The 18568-nt window shown below is 34.7% G+C and overlaps 1 protein-coding gene across 1 annotated transcript in view; it reads right to left on the bottom strand.

Moving 5' to 3' along the window:
• Positions 1-18316, bottom strand: part of KHDRBS3 (KH RNA binding domain containing, signal transduction associated 3) — a 213556-nt gene extending 195240 nt beyond the window's left edge. The window contains exon 1 of the mRNA XM_044669251.1: positions 17893-18316. Within this exon, the coding sequence (XP_044525186.1) occupies positions 17893-17980 (88 nt within the window). The 5' untranslated portion in view covers positions 17981-18316. The remainder of the gene's footprint in view (positions 1-17892) is intronic.
• Between the last annotated feature and the right edge of the window lie 252 nt (positions 18317-18568).

Genomic DNA, 18568 nt, shown 5'->3' with positions numbered 1-18568 from the left:
TCAAAAAGCCTTTCACAAAATACAGCATCCATTCCTATTGAAAACACTGAAAAGTATAGGAATAGAAGGACCTTTCCAAAAAATAATAAACAGTATATACCTAAAACCATCAACAAGCATCATATGCAATTGGGATAAATTAGAAGCCTTCCCAATAAGATCAGGAGTGAAGCAAGGATGCCCATTATCACCTCTATTATTCAACATAGTACTAGAAACCCTAGCAGTAGCAATTAGAGAGGAAAAAGAAATTGAAGGTATCAAAATACACAACAAGGAGACTAAGCTATCACTCTTTGCAGATGATATGATGGTCTACTTAAAAAATGCCAGAGAATCAACTAAGAAGCTTGCAGAAATAATCAACAACTTTAGCAGAATTGCAGGATACAAAATAAATGCACATAAATCATCAGCATTTCTATACATTTCCAACACATTAGAGCAGCAAGAGGTAGAAAGAGAAATACCATTTAAAATCACCCTAGACAATATAAAATACTTAGGAATCTATCTACCAAAACAAACACAGCAATTATATGAAAACAACTACAAAACACTTTCCAAACAAATAAAATTAGATCTAAACAACTGGAAAATCATTGATCGCTCATGGGTAGGATGAGCTAACATAATAAAAATGACCATTCTGCCCAAATTAATTTACCTATTTAGCGCCATACCTATCAAACTACCAAAAAACTTTTTACTGAATTAGGAAAAACTATAACAAATTTCATTTGGAATAACAAAAGATCAAGAATATCAAGGGAAATAATGAAAAAAAATGTGAAGGAAGGGGGCCTAGCAGTACCAGATATTAAACTATACTATAAAGCAGCAGTCATCAAAACAATATGGTACTGGCTAAGAGACAGAAGGGAGGATCAGTGCAATAGACTTGGGGTAAATGACATCAGCAAGACAGTGTATGATAAACTCAAGGAGCCCAACTTTTGGGACATGAATCCACTATTTGACAAAAACTGCTGGGAAATTTTGAAAACAATATGGGAGAAATTAGGTCTAGATCAACATCTCACACCCTACACCAAGATAAATTCAGAATGGGTGAAAGACTTGAATATTAAGAGGGAAACTATAAATAAGTTAAGTGAACAGAAAATAGTATACCTGTCAGATCTCTGGGAAAGGAAAGATTTTAAAACCAAGGAAGAGTTAGAGAAAATTACAAAATGTAAATTAAATTGTTTTGATTATATTAAGCTAAAAAGCTTTTGTACAAACAAAAACAAAGTAGTCAAAATCAGAAGGGAAACAACAAATTGGGAAAAAATCTTTATAACAAAAAACCCTGACAGGGGTCTAATTACTCAAATATAAAAGGAGTTAAATCAATTGTATAAAAAATCAAGCCATTCCCCAATTGAAAAATGGGCAAGAGACATGAATAGGCAATTTTCAGGTAAAGAAATCAAAAGTATCAATAAGCACATGAGAAAGTGTTCTAAATCTCTAATAATTAGAGAAATGCAAATCAAAACAACTTTGAGGTATCACGTCACACCTAGCAGATTGGCTAAAATGAAAGAAGGGGAGAGTAATGAATGCTGGAGGGGATGTGGCAAAATTGGGACATTAATGCATTGCTGGTGGAGCTGTGAACTGATCCAACCATTCTGGCTGGCAATTTGGAATCATGCTCAAAGGGCTATAAAAGAATGCCTGTCCTTTGATCCAGCTATACCATTGTTGGGTTTGTAGCCCAAAGAGATCATAGATAAACAGACTTGTATGAAAATATTTATAGCTGAGCTTTTTGCAGTGGTAAAAAACTGGAAAAGGAGGGTATGTCCTTCAATTGGGGAATGGCTGAACAAATTGTGGTATATGCTGGTGATGGAATACTATTGTGCTCAAAGGAATAATAAACTGAAGGAATTCCATGTGAACTGGAAAGACCTCCAGGAATTGATGCAGAGTGAAAGGAGCAGAGCCAGAAGAACATTGTACACAGAGACTGATATACTGTGGTAAATTTGAATGTAATGGACTTCTGTACCAGCAGCAATGCAATGACACAGGGCAGTTCTGAGGGATTTATGGTAAAGAATGCTACCCACATTCAGAGGAAGAACTACAGGAGAGGAAACATATAAGAAAAACAACTTCTTGAACACTTGGGTTGAGGTGGACATGATTGGGAATGTAGACTCGAAACTACCACACCAATGCAACTACCAACAATTTGAAATAGGTCTTGATCAATGACACATGTTAAAACCAGTGGAAATGTGCATCGGCCATGGGTGGGGGGAGAGCGGGGGTCGAAGGGGAAAGTAGGAGCATGAATCATGTAACCATGTTAATAATGAATATTAATAAATGGTTTAAGAATATGAAAAAAATGACCAATGTAGAAGTATGTTTTGCATAAAAATATATGTATAATCCAGATCAAATTGATTACCATCTTCAGAAGGGGTAAGGGAAGAAAGGAAGAGGAATAAGTTGGATCTTATAATTTCAAAAAATATATGTTAAAATTATTACATGTTATTAGGAAAATAAAATAGCTTTTTAAAATATAGATAAAAAAGAATGTTTGAATTTCAGTACTTAATCATCTAACAATTACATCACAACTAATATATATCTACTCTAAGTTCTAATCCAACTGCTTTTTCCATTTTTATTTACTTAGTGCTCTTATAGCACATTCAAAATCATGCTATCCTCACTGTACATTACGGAGAAAATAGTTCGTAATAATCATTTTTACAATTAACCTTTATTTATTTGTTGTCAAACTTCAATTTTCATCATTAAATACTTTGGCGATGACTTTGCTTGGGAAGCTGGTTTGTTGAACTTTGTTTAGATTTGTTTTATTTGGTCCATTTTCCAATAAAAAAGCCTGGTTATGGCGAATCTTCATATTTTTAACATCGCAATCCATGAAACAAACAATTACATAAATAAGATGGCCCTCAGTCCTATGCTAATAACCTTCTAATTCTATAATGATGGTGGCAGAGAAGGAAAGATGGGGGCAGACGGTACAAAGAATCAAGTTTTACAGAGCTCTATAAACTTTAATTTGAAAAGTGGCACTCCAAAGTTTATATTCTGATCTAATGACCAGTGAATGGCTATTATTACAAAAAAGGGGTCAATCATAAACAGTTGATATTTTGGGTATAAACAAAAGGAGAAGAAAGTTGCAACTAAAAGGATAGATCCTAAGTATTCCTTGGAAGGAAAAGAGTTGGTAGTGTGCTTTATTGCAAGTCAAAAAACAAGAAACAGTATTTCATATCTCATACTGAGACACTATGACATATAATTTCAAAAGGTCTACCACAAAAATAACTACAACTTAAACATCAAAGAAGAGAAATGTTACTAAGGTCATAACTTCAATGAAAAAGCAGGCAAATATGACAATAGGAATAAATATGGGAAAACACGATTCTGGAAGAATGAAAGAAGCTGAAGACTTATAGATTACACATGAGCCTCAGACCTACATCTCGAGCACTTTAATAAAAGAATTGGTTGGTGCTACATATGTTGTTTAGCTGCTTTTCAGTCTCATCTGACTCTCAGTGATCCCTTTTGAGGGAGTTTTCTTTGCAAAGATATTGGATTGGTCTGCCATTTCTTTTTATGCTCATTTCACAGCTGAGGAAGTGAAGCAAACAGTGTTAAGATTGAATATGTCCAAGGTCATAGTCAGTTAAGTGTCTAAGGCTGGATTTGAACGGAGGTCTCCATGACTCCAGGTCCAGTGCTCTATCCACTAGCTGCTAGACATGATCACAAAAATAATATTACACACACAATTAAACATTATATTTTGACAAGAAGAAACTTTTTACTAATGTGGGAATTAACCCTTAGTTAACTATCTGCATAGAGTCTGATTATCAACTTGTCAGAACTAAAGTCAAAATTAGTAAATAACAAAAAGAAAAATACCACATGGAAAGGCTCCATTTTAAATTAGTTTCTCTTCACCCTTCATAGATTTGACAAGTCATATAACTGATTTTCTTAATAGTTCCCAGGCCTTCATTTTAAAGAACTTGAACAAGATATAAAACATAAACTGAGCCATTAAGAATTTGGACCAAAACTGTTAAATAAAATAATGAAAAAAGACACTTTTTAAAAGTGTTATCTTTATACAAAATAAAGGATGAGCTTTGAGAGGGTAAGGCAAGACCCTACAGATACATACCTTTCTGGAATCTAGATCAAAAGATTTTTAGAGTATGACACAGTGATGAGAAGAATCTTAGTTCAATGAACAAAAGGTCAAACTCCTTTTTAGGAAGATCTGGATTCAACTCCCACTTCTGTTACTGGTTGTGGGCTAATGGACAAGAATTTGTGTTTCAGGCAGTTATCTAAGTTTATAAATTACTATCCAAATCTACTAGAAGAAGGAGTTTCATCATAAAGAAAATAAAACCTCAGGTCTGATCTTCATCTACCTCCCTCCCAAAAAAGGGAGAAAAATACTACTATGTACCAAGAAAAAACATCATTGGTTTGGTATCTACTAGTATTCTGAATCTATATTTTACTGCAAAATAATCACATTTCTTTTTTTAAGATATGATTATGCAGTTTTTCAGAATTCTGGAGTGTGAATGCTATTACACCTTGGGGACAACAAATTTCTCCGTTGATAAAGTAAATTGAATTCTTAGAAAGTTTTTTGTTGTTTTTATTTGCCATTTTCCAAGGAGATAGCAAAACTGCAAATAGCTTTTTAAAACTTTCTCAAGTAGAGCATAATATTAAAAAGGTACACCAAATAAAGTATGGACTATAAATATGTTAATTTTGAAGTCCTTCCCAAACACCAGAAAATGAAAACCAGCATTATAATTCTGATGCCCATGCATTAGAGTGAATTAGAACTAATAAAATTTCTTGAAATGTAAAGTATTTAGACTTAATCAACATTAAGTGCATAGTCCTATAAGCCAAATGAAAATAATTCTGAATTACATTTGGTTACTGATTTTTATGGACAATAAGGCTATGAAAGGGGTAGGATAAACCCAGAGATAAACCAGTTTAGTTCAAACACTAGCTGAATTAAGAAAAGCCATTTATGATACATGAGTCTTTATGTTTTCAACAACAGCATTTTAAAAGAATTCAATAGGAAAGGGCTATCTCACCAGTATTATCAATATGCTAGTAATAAATAACAGAAGATGGACTACCATGCCTTCATGTGACAACTCCTTTAAAGGAAAAAAAACACATTTATAAATCCCTCTAGAATCCACTATAGAATATAAACAAGTATAACTAATAAACTCAAGGTCAAATTATGCCACACCCTCAATATGATGTCTTGATATTTCCTGGTTATTTATGATTAAAAGAGATGCTTATAAGGTCAGTTATACTATTTGTCATCATTTAATGTCTCTGAGCCTCAGAGGGCTAATTTATATTTTAAAAGTATTCTTTTTATAGATGTCTAGATGACCTCTAAGGCCTGTTTTAGCTGACAGTTTATGATTCTATTTATCTATCTATATACACATGCTATGTGCCCCTTAGAGTCTTCATTATCGGGAATGAAGTGTAGGCCAACAAGTTTCTAGGTAACGTCATTTCTTCTCCCTATTTCGTACATATACATTTCACGTAGCATGAAGACAACATGATCACTTTCTGAAGTAATAATTATATTTAGGATAATTCCTAAATGGGCAAATAGTCCATAAAGTTTATAACGGCCTGCATTAATCAAACAGATTTTGTAAAGAACTCCTTGACAAATAATTCAAGACAAGGATAATCTAGGTTGCAGCTAATTGTGAAATTTGATGGGCTTGATAATGTAGGTCAAGAAAGTAATCTAACATTGAAATTTCCAGTAGAAATTACAGAACAAATCTAGAATCTGTAGATATAAAAGATATAGAGCATAACTATTACAAATTGATATTATAAGCTAATAGACAGGCATGAGCTCAAAAATCTCTGGGCAAAAGACATTATTCCTACACATTTACTCCAAAATATGGTTTGCAATCTCATCAGATGATCACAGAAAATCACAAATCCAGATCTCAGATGTCCTATGATCACTCCTTATGTGAGATCTTGTCCATGTCTTTTCCAAGCTACTCCACAGAACTGACACACAGCACACTCAAAGTGTTCCTCAGATCTACTATTTTTAAAAAAAAAAAGTCTTCCCCCCAAATTTTTCACTATCATACAGGTAATAATTTGAACTATTTGTCAGTTTGTGAATTGTCCTTTATTACCAGCCACAAATGTTGTTCAGAAAATATTTTTCAATTTCTCATATATAAATCAATGACAATAGATCTGTACCCATTATTCATGCCTTTCCATTGTTCTACTGTTTTCATTGTGATAATTAAATACAGTTAAATGTAGATAATTTAGTCTTTGAAGGAGAATGAAAAGTGTAAATGAAGTGACAAAGGATTAGCTGTGGAATTTCTTGCATAGCTCTATTAACTTGTATGCAGATAATTTTATAGCTAAGACTGATTTTAAGTAATAAGATATTGGTATCTGAGCACCATCTAGTACTTCGTGGTTAGGTACAACTATAACATGTTGAATAACTATAATCTGAAGCAATATACTGAAGAACAATATACTAGCAACCATCAGAAGTCATCTTCTAGAATTCTAGAATGCATATAGAAGAGTTCCACCCCCTGGCCCAGTATTAAACAAATATCTCAATGAGGGTTGAATTTTAGAAGAGATGAACATGATGAAAAATAAACACTCAATAAGATTTAAAATTCATCTTTTGGTTTTAGATTAGGAATTGTAGATTTCATGTAAGAAGCAGTATCTGATGTGGTAGACACTGGAAATTCAAATGTCACTTTTTTTTTTCCTACTCAAATACCTACTCATCAGAACTTTATGTAATTTCCTCAAGTCCTTCCAGAAACCAAGATTCTACTTTTTCTATGACCAGGAAATCTAAGAAATATGGCCTCACATCTGGAAATCTAGAAAACAATCTCCACAAGCACTAGAAAATCACTAAGAAACAAAAAACAACAAAGCTCATCTATTTTGTTAGAAAGTAGCACAAAGGGAGAATGGAGGAGTGTCAGAATAAATGTTTTGAAGAGCAAAGAGGGGAAGAGGGAGCTCATAGTAAAAGGAAGAGTAAGAGGAGATGGAGGCCTAGAGCTAACATTCGTTCAAAGTCAATGTGGCAGGCCCTGTGCTAAGAGCTTTATAAGTATTATCAATTATTTCCCTGGGAAACAGGTGCTATTATTTTCTCCATTTTACAGACAAGGAAACAAGAAAACAGAGTTTATGTGACTTGCCCAAGGTCACATAACTAGTGTCTGATGTTAGATCTGAATTCAGTTCTTGGTGACTCCAGGGCCTGGAGCTCTATCTACTGTGCCACCTAGCTGCAAATCTCAGTAAAGCTGGAAGACAAGGTACTAACCTCAGAGGGAGATAGGCAGTGTCCTCTATATATTTAATGAGAGAAAAAGGTTTTAGCTACTATTTGAGAGTATAATTGATAATGAATCACATACTGAACAAAAGAACTGCTATTCAGCAATAATGTGTCTATTTGAGATCAGATAACATGAATCTGTAATGAACTCGACAGTTATATGTCTTTCCCACTGTAGTCAGCAGCATAGGCACACAGAAAGAAAAGCTAATCACAGGCATAATCCAGGTCTATGGTTTAGTAAGGCAAAAAAGAAAAAAGGTCAAGGGGCCAAAAGGACAAAGGTCAAGGGGCCAAAAGGACAAAGTTCAAAGGAATCAGTGCATATCTCAACTAATCAAAAATAAATTTAACACTAGGGAGAACAGATCAAGGGGATGGACTATAATAAAGAATAAAGGATAAAAAAAGAATGAACAGGAGACTAGAGATCACAGTGAGAATGGAGAATAGGGTCCTGGTTCAGAGGAAATGAAGCAAAAGGAAAATTTGAAAGGAAAGCTTAGCTGGTGAGAATTTGTGAGTATTCAATCACAGAGGTACAACAGTTATGGATGATGGTCAAATCAACATTATGAACACCTGTGTATGCTTAAAGGGAAGTTAAAAGCAAAATTCATGAGAGTTTAGAAGGTTAATGAACCTGGGAGCCACAGTATTCAAGGAAATATCAGCACATATATTGAGGAATGAAGGCAATGGGTTTGAGTTAATATTTTAAGCCATATATTAAACTTAAACATGATGTCAATTTCTAACCCACTACTAGATGACATTTTTTTCTCCCTGAAGAATCAACATTAAAGTGGGTATTATAAATAAACTTCACTTTACAGAAAATCTAAAATGTTAAATATGTTCCCTAAATCAGAGTCAAAAGGAAGAAAAATATTTTCTGATTTTTACTTTAAAGAGGACTTCAATGATTAAAACTAAATTAGCATCCAAAGAATTTTTTTAAAATCTTAATTTCCTATAAAATAAGGGAATCTTGATGTCCTAACGAGTTTCTAAAACATAAAGATATATAAGGTTGTATAAAAATCTACAAATTTTACAAATTGGTTAACTGCCAATTTTAATATATAAGTATCTAATAGTTCTCTTAAGAAGTTAACAGTGGTACAAAGGGGGCCATCTAGTGGAAAGCCAATATAAAATATAGCAAAAAAACACTAAAAAATGAAAAAAAAGGACCGAGGACCATAAAAGCTATCACCTTATGTCTTTTTATGGGAGCCTGTGTCAACACTGACCTGAAGTGTAAGATTTAAATTTAAAAATGATATTTAAAAAAGATGCTCTCACAAGATTCTCAAATAAGAACATCAAAAAATTGTCAAGAGCACCTTGAAAAAAGTTCTAAAAGTATCAGGAAAAGCTGACGGCCAGAAAATTAGAAAAATATGCAAAATTAGGAGGAATATACAATTTATAAATTCAGTGTAAAATGTCTTATGCCTGCCAAAAAAGTCCAGTGATATCCACATATTATTTTAGGGTGCTGACATAAAAGAATTTGTGAAACCTTTACTTCTTAATTTCAGCTTCAGATGCTGTTTCTAAAATAGAATGATACAAACCAAACAATGTTGCTTGCTGATTTTATGCCATATATTAACTAAATGATAATTGATAACTTAATAAAAATTATTTTCTCCTTGAATATTTCTTGGGCACTGATAATGAAGCCCTAATGATATGAAAATGCTATACAATAAAAAGAAAAAATATTTAAAATGGTATTATTATTAACAGTTATATACACACATACATGCACATATATAACAGTAAAACTAGTTCAAACAAAATCTTTCACACTCGTAAATGTGGAAGGGTTCTTTACAAGTTTTTGAAATATCTCTTTCCTTCCCCTCAGAGAAACACACTTTTTATGCTTACTAGATCACTGGACATTAGTGTCTCCCTACAGCAAATTAATTCAGGGTTCTGTAATAGACACCAAATTCCTCTGAAAACTTAAAGAGAAAATAGGATGTACAGCCTCAGTTTATTATGCTTTCATTTCTACCTGTTACTTCATTTATTGTATGTCCTGGACACCTGCCAATTTGCATGGTTGAAAAACTGTTATTCATAAATACACTTTTAGTGAGATGAACTCTATATCTCACAAGGATAAGCAATTTGCTGTCTTTTACTACTACCCCTTAACTGTTTCCTGTACTAAGATTTCTTCAGCACAAAATTAAGATATATTAACAGAAAAAGCCCTAGACCAGTAGACCTAGTTTTAGCCCCAGCTTCATGAGTATGTGATTTTGAGCAATTTAAGTTTCTTCTTTTGGCCTCAGTTTCTTCCCTTAAAGTAAAATAAGGGGGATTATAGGACTAGATGTTAATGATAGTAGTTCACACATCTACCTTTCTAAGATTTACAAAGTATTTTCTTCACAATAACTCTGTGATGAAAGTAGTGCAAATATTTTTATCCCCTGGTCAATAAACATTTAAGAATTGCTAAGTGTTGGGTATACAAAGAAAAGACAAAAACAGATCCTGCCCTTGAGGAGCTCACATTCTAATGGAGGAAACAACATTCAAAAACTATGTTCAAGCCAGTTACATGAAGGGGAAATAGGAAATAAGATTGGACAAAGCTTCCTATAAAGGATTTAACTTATTCTTGATGGAAGCCAGGAAACCTAGTAGAATCGATGGAGGGAATTCCAGGCATCTTGGACAGAAAAGGTTCAGAGCTGAGAGATGGAGTCTCTTAATTATGGAATGGCAAGAAGTCCAGTATCACTGGACCACAGAGTACGCAGGGGAGTATAAGGTATAAGAAGACTGGAAAAGGGAAAGTAAATTATTAATGGCTTTGAACAGCAAAGGGTTTTTATATTTAATTCTGGGAGCCACTAGAGTTTATTGGGTTGGGGAAGAGGGGAGACTAGAACATGCACTTTAGGAAAATCATTATAGCAGTTGAAGGATGGGCTAGATTTGGGTGAGAAATGACAAGTCACTCAACCAGAAGTAATAATCTTGGCATGAGGAGATGCAGGTCTGTGCCAGGCTGGTGGCAAATATAGAGAAGAGATGAGGCCTTTTTTTAACAGATGCTGCAGAGGTGAAATAGACAACCCTTGGTAAGAGATTGGATATGGGAGAGGGAGGGTGAGAGAAAGATGATTAACAGCGAGGATGACAACTAGTTGTAAGCCTGGGAGACTGCAAAAGTGTGTGCACTCCACAATAATAGAAAATTACTTATTTTACAATAAGGTAACTGAGTCTTCGGTGAGATAAACAACTCATCCAAGGTCATACATTTAACCAAAGTTAGAGCCAATCATTCTCAAACACGGGTGTTCTGATTTTTTATCCAGTGCTTTTCTACCATAACCCCATATTCTCTCTAGAGATAATATAATAATATATATTACCTTAAAGTTTACAATGCATTTCACAAATACTACATCATTTAAGCTTCATGATAATCTTGAGAGGTTGGTACCTTAGTTGTCATTATTATCCCCATTTTACAGATAAAGATATTGGGCCTCAGGGACATTAAATGACTTTTATTCATCATAAAGCTGGTATCTGAACTTAAATCTTTCTGACTTCAAGTCTAGGTCAGGATTCTATTTGCCACATACTGCCTCTAATCTCCTTGGCCCTTTTAAGCTCTAAAACTCTTTGAATCACACTTTCAAGGCTGGTTTATGATTCTCTGTATCTAACATTATCTACATAACCATTATGTAGAGCACAATGCTATTTGCTATAATTTTATAAATCATGTTAATCTAATATTAAAATACTTAAAATCAATTGTTTCAGTTTTAAAACCATAACATTCATTTTTAGAGTATTTCTGAAGAAGAATGAAATTTTACTATAATATATGCTATACTTTAAAGTCCAAAACAATGCACAATTACATAAAAATCAGCTGGTTCAAGTAAATAAAAGGTGACTACAATACAAAAAATACTTTAATTAAAATGGGAAAAAGCTCTTCATTTCTGCAACAGATTCTTTAAGGGAAAAGGATAGACAAGTTTTACTAACAGTAAGAATCACAAACTAAACTTTACAAGAGAAAGGAACAAATTATTTCCTATTTTATTACCTATCCTTTTGAAATAGGCAATTAAAATTCTTACCTTGAATCTTGTATGAAGTTATCTATTAAAGCACACCATTGGAGGGCATAGAAAAATACATTTATTTTTTCAAATAAGTGCATGTTGTACAACTAAAATAATAGTGACATAATTTGACTTTCCAGATTCTTGCCATTCAAACAGAAATTATTTGTGACCAAAACTAAAAGGAGGTCAACTGTTCTAAGAAACATCTACTGGGTGAACAATAGATGCTTGTTAAATGAATGATCCTATGACAAAAGATGGTCAATTTAATTGATTATTTTAAATGTATCATTACTAATGAAAAACATTAGATAAAAAAGAAACTTTTTGTAAGAAAACAAGGTGGTTTTACAGAAGCAACACTAGGTTAAAAGTCTACTAAATCCTTTGACCTTGGGGCAAGTCATTTCAATTCTCTATAAAATAAAGGTATTAGGCAAAATGATCTTTCTGAGCACTTCCAATTTCAACATGCTATGAATTCTATAATTCAAAAAATCTTAAATCCTGACTTTCTCTTTTTTAACAGTATCTTTATCATAAAGTATTGCATCACTCAAATTCCCCCAAATAAAAGCTTTGATAAGTTCTGCTTTCTGGGAAATTTTCGCCCAACATTAGGCAAGCCACAGAGGCTTACAGGTTCCCTTTCAAAAGAAGAGTCAGCAAGGAATATGCTGTCACTTATATTTGCAAGTGACATCCCATCTGGGTTTTCATTTTTTTCATTGAGAAAAAAAAAGTATAGATTAACTCTTTCAGGAAAGCTTACTTATCTGCATGTGACAAGGTCTCTGGGCTTGTTTTTAATCTGTCATTTGAAATCTAATTAGGATTTTATTGAGCAAAAGTTAATTGCATTACAGTGCACAGGCTTCAGAAGTTTAAAAAAAGTAAATAAACATCTGATTCAAAGCAGATATGACATCATTTTCTCATTGTCTCCCATTGTTGAACCCCTACAGTTCTACTACATTTAAACAGTATTGTATTACTCCAATGCTTGTTTAACGAACTGCACTGGCAAAAAAAACCTTCTAGTAATATATTTGGGAAAATTCTATTAGAGTTCTTTGACACCTTTCCCTAAGACAAATTAACTACTCCCTTTTACTGAATGTTACATGTATTAGCCAATCAATGTATGTTTTTTAATGAATAATCCTTTGCCACAAAGTGGTAAAAAAGGAGATTATGAGTGTTGATGTCCATTTTCATTCTTACAAATTCTTCAAATGTCATCAATATTATTAAAATGTCAGTCAATCCTGACAAAGCCCAATAAAAAGGAGACTAGAGTATATATGGTACAGGCATGTCAATGTGAAGAAACTAAACTATGTATTTACCAAGACTTAATTTAAGTCCACTCAGCTTTTATTAAGTAGAGATTGTGCATAAAAACTGTCGTGGGCATTAAGGACAAAAAAAATAGTTCCTAACCTCAAGGAGCTTCCATTTTTTTGAGGAGAAATCAATGGTCTTCAAAACTACTGTGTCCTTAACTAGCTATTCCATCATACCTTGACCAATTATTTAACTACTCATATTATTTCTTTAAATATAAAAGGGCCACTATGTTACCTCATAGGATCATTTCTGAGGATAAGATTCCTTTCCTTAGGGAAGGAATATGATAAATAAATTCAAGACTTCATATCAAAATAATAAATGGCATCGCCAGTACTCAGTTATTAAAATGTGTCATAATTTTATGCTTTCAGTTGTTACTCTTAAATCACAGTAATCTCTAAAAGAGTTATCAGAATAACTATGCCCTCTAAACCTAAGTCAAATAATATTTTTAAATATTAAATGTTACCTGCATTAACGAAAAAGAAAAATTGCCATCTTGAATAAACCTAAGTATTCTATTAGATGAAACTGAGTGATTTTGCTATTTTAAGTCCATAACATTATTTCTGCTATTGCAATCTTCTTTATTTGTACTTGCAAATGCAAATGGTATTCCTTTAACTAATAATTTCTTAATTCAAAAAGATTTAAGATTATCTTTCCCTTCCTCATATGACAAAGAAAGTAAATTTACATTCTAATCCGGTTATCTTGTAACAAGCCCAGCAAAACTAGCTGTTAAGACCAAAGGACAGTGATAGCTAGAAGGGATCTCAGAAGATCATCTAGTACAACAATCCTATCTTATAAGTAAGGAAACTGTGGTGCACAAAGGCTTAGTAACTCAAGGTCACCCCAGGGAGCAAAAGACAAAACAGGTATCTGAACCCACATGCTGAGTTCAAATTTTACCTTCTTTCCACTGTGTCACTCTAGCTCCAACTAATAACCTTTATGTTAAACTAGAGATAATACCCATTGGATTCTAAATAATATTAGAAATCCTAATAAGTAGTTATCAATGCAAAGGTTTTGTTTTTGAAACCAATTGAATCCACTGTGAAAACAAAAATACAACCTGTCTGAAACCAAACAAAAAAGACAAATTTAACCTCAACTATTTTTCCATTTTCTTTAACAACCAACAGCAAATAATTGTAAGTTGGCAGAGACCCAGCCACCAATCCATAGATTATTTTAGATAATTAAAAATAAGGGGTTATGTAATCTTATTTAACGGTTATTTGGCTTGAGCATAAAGCCATTCATGGCAATATTGGAGAGTTGGACTCAAATTATAATGTGTAAGGCATATTTGAACATGTTTTTTAGCAAGAGTCAGCAGTCCCATCAGTAAAGAGAATACAAAATATGCAACTTACTGTCCATCTCCATTTGCCCTACTAAAAATAGTACATGGAATAAAAGCATTTATGTTAAGATATCTTTCCCTTGGGGCCCTTACAATACTTCATTCTATAAACATTTTATTCCATGAAAGTGGGATGTGTCCACCTAGAAAGACCAAAAATCTAAAAACTGATGAAATACATGTGGTTTCAATATTATCAAACTCCATTTTCTTGATTTGCTATTAAAATGTCTAAGGAAAATGATACAAGACATATTTATATTTTTCCAAGAGGGAAAAAAAGGAATGCCAGGAAATACATTCAGCTAAAATGTTGTTGATATTGAAAAAAGTATTAATTCAACTTTCTTGCCATTTAACATGCTTTAAAGCACAAAATCCAATATGCATCTGTCATGTAAAATATTTTAATTATCTCTTTACTTTTTAAACAATAAGTATTTTTTCACTAGTCTATCCCTCCTATGATAATCCCACTATACTTAGGGGGGAAAAATTTCTTAGTATCCATATTAGTCCATCAAAACAAACTTCTCCAACCAGACATGTCCCCAAATGCTTATTTATTTTTTACTTCATTTCAAGTCCAACACCTCTCTATCAGAAGAGTGATGATCTTATCTAAAATATTAAAGATTCCATTATGTACATAATTCTATGACTTTCGGTCAGCCTTGCTTTAATTCTGAGAATTCCTATGAAGTAAATGGTCATGGAGGTATGAATTAAGAGAACAGCAATAGGTTAAAACATTTAGGTAACATATTACTAATATGAAAATAATTACTTGTAAAAATTTACTTGGTTAAGACTCATATGTAAACTAGTGCTTTCATCACAGTAAATTATTTTATTAAGAAAAAGTTATAAAACTTTCCCATGTGACTGCTAAAAATCTAATGATTCTCTAACAAAGTAGTATAAATCTTTAAGCTGTCATGAATTATTATGTCCTCCAAAAAAGAATATAAAACAATGACAAACTATTAAAATAAAAACTTTTATAATCAGCATCAGTATTCCAAGAGCACACATTTCCAAAATATGTTCATATTAAAATTATAATGATAACTTTTTGGTTTTTAGAGATCTTAATTAACATATGAGCCAGTTTCTATGTCTTAGGGTTAACTTTTAAAGCATAGCAACAATGAAACCTGTGGCATCTTCATTCCCTACATTAATAGCTTCATATATGATTTTGCAATCACTGTGGGCAGGTTCTACCATCACTGGTTCATGTGTTTAGTTTAAAAACAACTGATATGAAATAGTTTCCTAGAAGCCACAAGAGTTAAGTAAATAAAAACATTTTCAGAAAGCCAATGACAAGATGATTATTGTAATTAAAAGTCAAGGTTTTTTAACTTTTTTGAAATCAATATCCTTTCTGATTTTGAATTGAGATATTATATTTAGTACTTGACTAGTAACTTGGGAGGCATATAACAAGGCATATTAATATTTTACTTAAAAATAACGTTCAAATAAATTGTATATCTAAATATACTGTTTTTTAAAATTATCTTATCCTATATATGGTGGATTAAATCACACATAACAGCAACAAGATACATAGCATCTGGGTTCCACAACCCTTATTTAAATATGCAGTTTGAGAAGGGCAGTTCTCACTGGAGTCTCATTTTTAAGCAGGGAAGTGGACTAGTCCAGATAACTATAATGAAGACTACATAAAATTAGATGGCAACATTTATAAAAGATGATTTAAAAGAAACACTTTCATATTAAGACTGATTTTAAGGTTTTTAGACATAAAATACTGAGGCATGGAAGAAAAAAATCTAGACTTGAAAAAATGACTTTTTTAATTAAACAAACTTGTCTTGTTAACTGATTACCACATAGTTTCATTAAGATTCTTTGTAAGAAAACTTGTAACCCAAGATGTCTCTAATGCCTCTGTTCACACAATACAGGACATTTTTTTTTCCAGGAAGACAGCCCAATGGGCAACAAAAGATTTATGTATATCACAAAAGGTGAGGAACTCAATTGTAAAACTTAATAAATGGAAATTTAAATTTTATTTTCACATACTCCTTTTATTACAGAAAAATCTATTTGCAAGGAGCAAGAAATTAAGTTCTGCAATCCAATTTTGTTCAACTCATGAAACATACCCTATTGGTCACCTTCCTCCTGAAGTCCTCCCAAACACAACAGTAATATAAGATGAAAATCCTACTCAGAAACAGTTGCAACAATGAAATAAACACAACCAGTTGTAAGATCAACAGATCCAGTTTAACATAAGGACAACAGCCCTTTGCAAATGATAAATCTAATAAAACATAAAATATTTGGGAAAAAATTGTTAACATACAGAGAAGAAAAATCAGTGCTTCCAGAACCCTTCTTCATAAGCAGTGTATTTTACTACAAAGCACAAAGGGTTGTAAAGAAGTGAACTGTTTGCTGAAGGGTTAATTCATCATTTATCCCTGCACTGTCTGGGGAAAAAAAAAAAATTGAGATGAACACTGCCAGGGAAATTTCTGTCTTTAGCAGGTGTTTTTCTCTCCAAATCCTCTTCTCTTATCTTATTGCCTTCCAAGTCCCATCAAGTACACACTTTCTATAATGTTACCAGTGACAATTTCCTGCATGAATGTTCCAAATCCCCCAAGGACTGAAAAGATACATCAGGAAGATATCCCTTGTCCTTAACCTACTCTCCCATCCAGCCCCCAGGAACTGACACCCTTCAAGGATTTGGCCTTTAAATATTCCTTTTCCTCACTTTGGTCCTCAATTTAGAAAAGCCAAGGGCAGGCATGAAACAGAAATAAGGACGAAGAAATAGAAACTTCACCCACTCTGGACAGTCCCACAAGACTCAATCCTTAAATCTCATTAAAGTCTCCCCCTGGGGAAATCCCTAACTTCTTGATCCCCTGAAGACTCTCACTTTCACTAATTCAGCATCTCCTCCTTCCATACTCTAGCTAGGAGGGGGAAAATCACTGCCTTCAGTGGGTGACTCCCAGACCCCAACAAGTTCCCTAACCTCCCAAATTCAAGGGCCTCCAGTTCTGTTTGCTCCTTCTCCTGTCACCCAGCTTTCCAAAACCTCTGCTACTGCAATCTAAGTGTTCCCCAAGATCTCTCCTCGGTTCCAAGACTCATTTCTGTATTTTCCCCTAGCCTATCACCCAAATTTCTGGTAAATTCCCAGGTTTCTACCTGGTCCTGAGTCTCCCCAGCACCTCTAGTTCTCAAATATTACCCCGGATTTCGCCTTTCCCAAGCACTCCCCTCAATGTCTTTCTGGTTAAGCCAAGTCTCCCCATCAGATTTTCATCATCCTCCCCCCTCTCTCCCTTGTCCCCTGACCCCCAAGTTTCTCCATCGTTTCTTCAGTCCCCCAAGATTTTCCCCAGATCCTTTGCCCGAAATGCTCAGTTCCCAGGCTCCCCTCAACCGCCACCAGACACTCGTTAACGGTCCCCCCCTCGACGCCCCAAGGGGGCGGGGGTCCTGAGGTCGGGGCCCCCCCGTCCTGGAGGAAGGGGGGGTTGAAGAAGGGCCCTCCTCAGAATACTTACCTTGGTTCACCAGCCGCAGCGCGTGAGTGAAGGAGGGGTCCAGGGAGTCCTTCTCCGCCATCAGCTCTGGCAGGTACTTCTCCTCCATCCTCTAGGCTCTCTGCTCGCTCCTGGGCCGGCCCCGGGGGGTGGGAGGAGGTCGGCGGCTCGGCTGGACCAGCGGCTGGACTGCTGGACAGACTGAGGGGAGGGCGGGGGCGGCAGCCACCTCCTTAGTGGCTCGCCCTTCCCCCGGAAAAAAAAATGGGAAAAAGTATTGAACCCCCCCAAATAAACAGGATAATAAGGAGCGCGGCGACCACACACCCTTCGATCGACGCCCGCTCCTCCGCTCTAGTCGAGTCCCGCGGGAAAGGAAGAAAAGTGCCCACGGCCCCCAGAGGCAGCGGGCGAGCCTAATCTGGACTGCCGCTCAGGCAGCGGAGGAGCTTCCCTGGCAGCCGCTTAGGCTGTGAGATCTCCAGCAGGCGGCCGCCGCTACAGATGCGGCCGCCACAGCCGCTGCTGCTGCTGCCTCCGGGAACCCGGGCCCCGGCTCAAGAAGTGGGTACCGTGCGGAGAGAGCCAGGAGGCAGTGAGACAAGAAATAAAGATAAAGAAAAATGGGAAAGAAGAAAAAGGAAGCGCTGGGTGGCAGAGAAGACAGCGCCTTCCCCCTCGGGGGATGACAGCCCAC

Source organism: Gracilinanus agilis, chromosome 1, assembly GCF_016433145.1.
Source record: "Gracilinanus agilis isolate LMUSP501 chromosome 1, AgileGrace, whole genome shotgun sequence".
Taxonomy (NCBI): domain Eukaryota; kingdom Metazoa; phylum Chordata; class Mammalia; order Didelphimorphia; family Didelphidae; genus Gracilinanus; species Gracilinanus agilis.
Note: the sequence above shows the minus strand (reverse complement) of the source record. Positions and strands in the feature narration are given on the sequence as shown.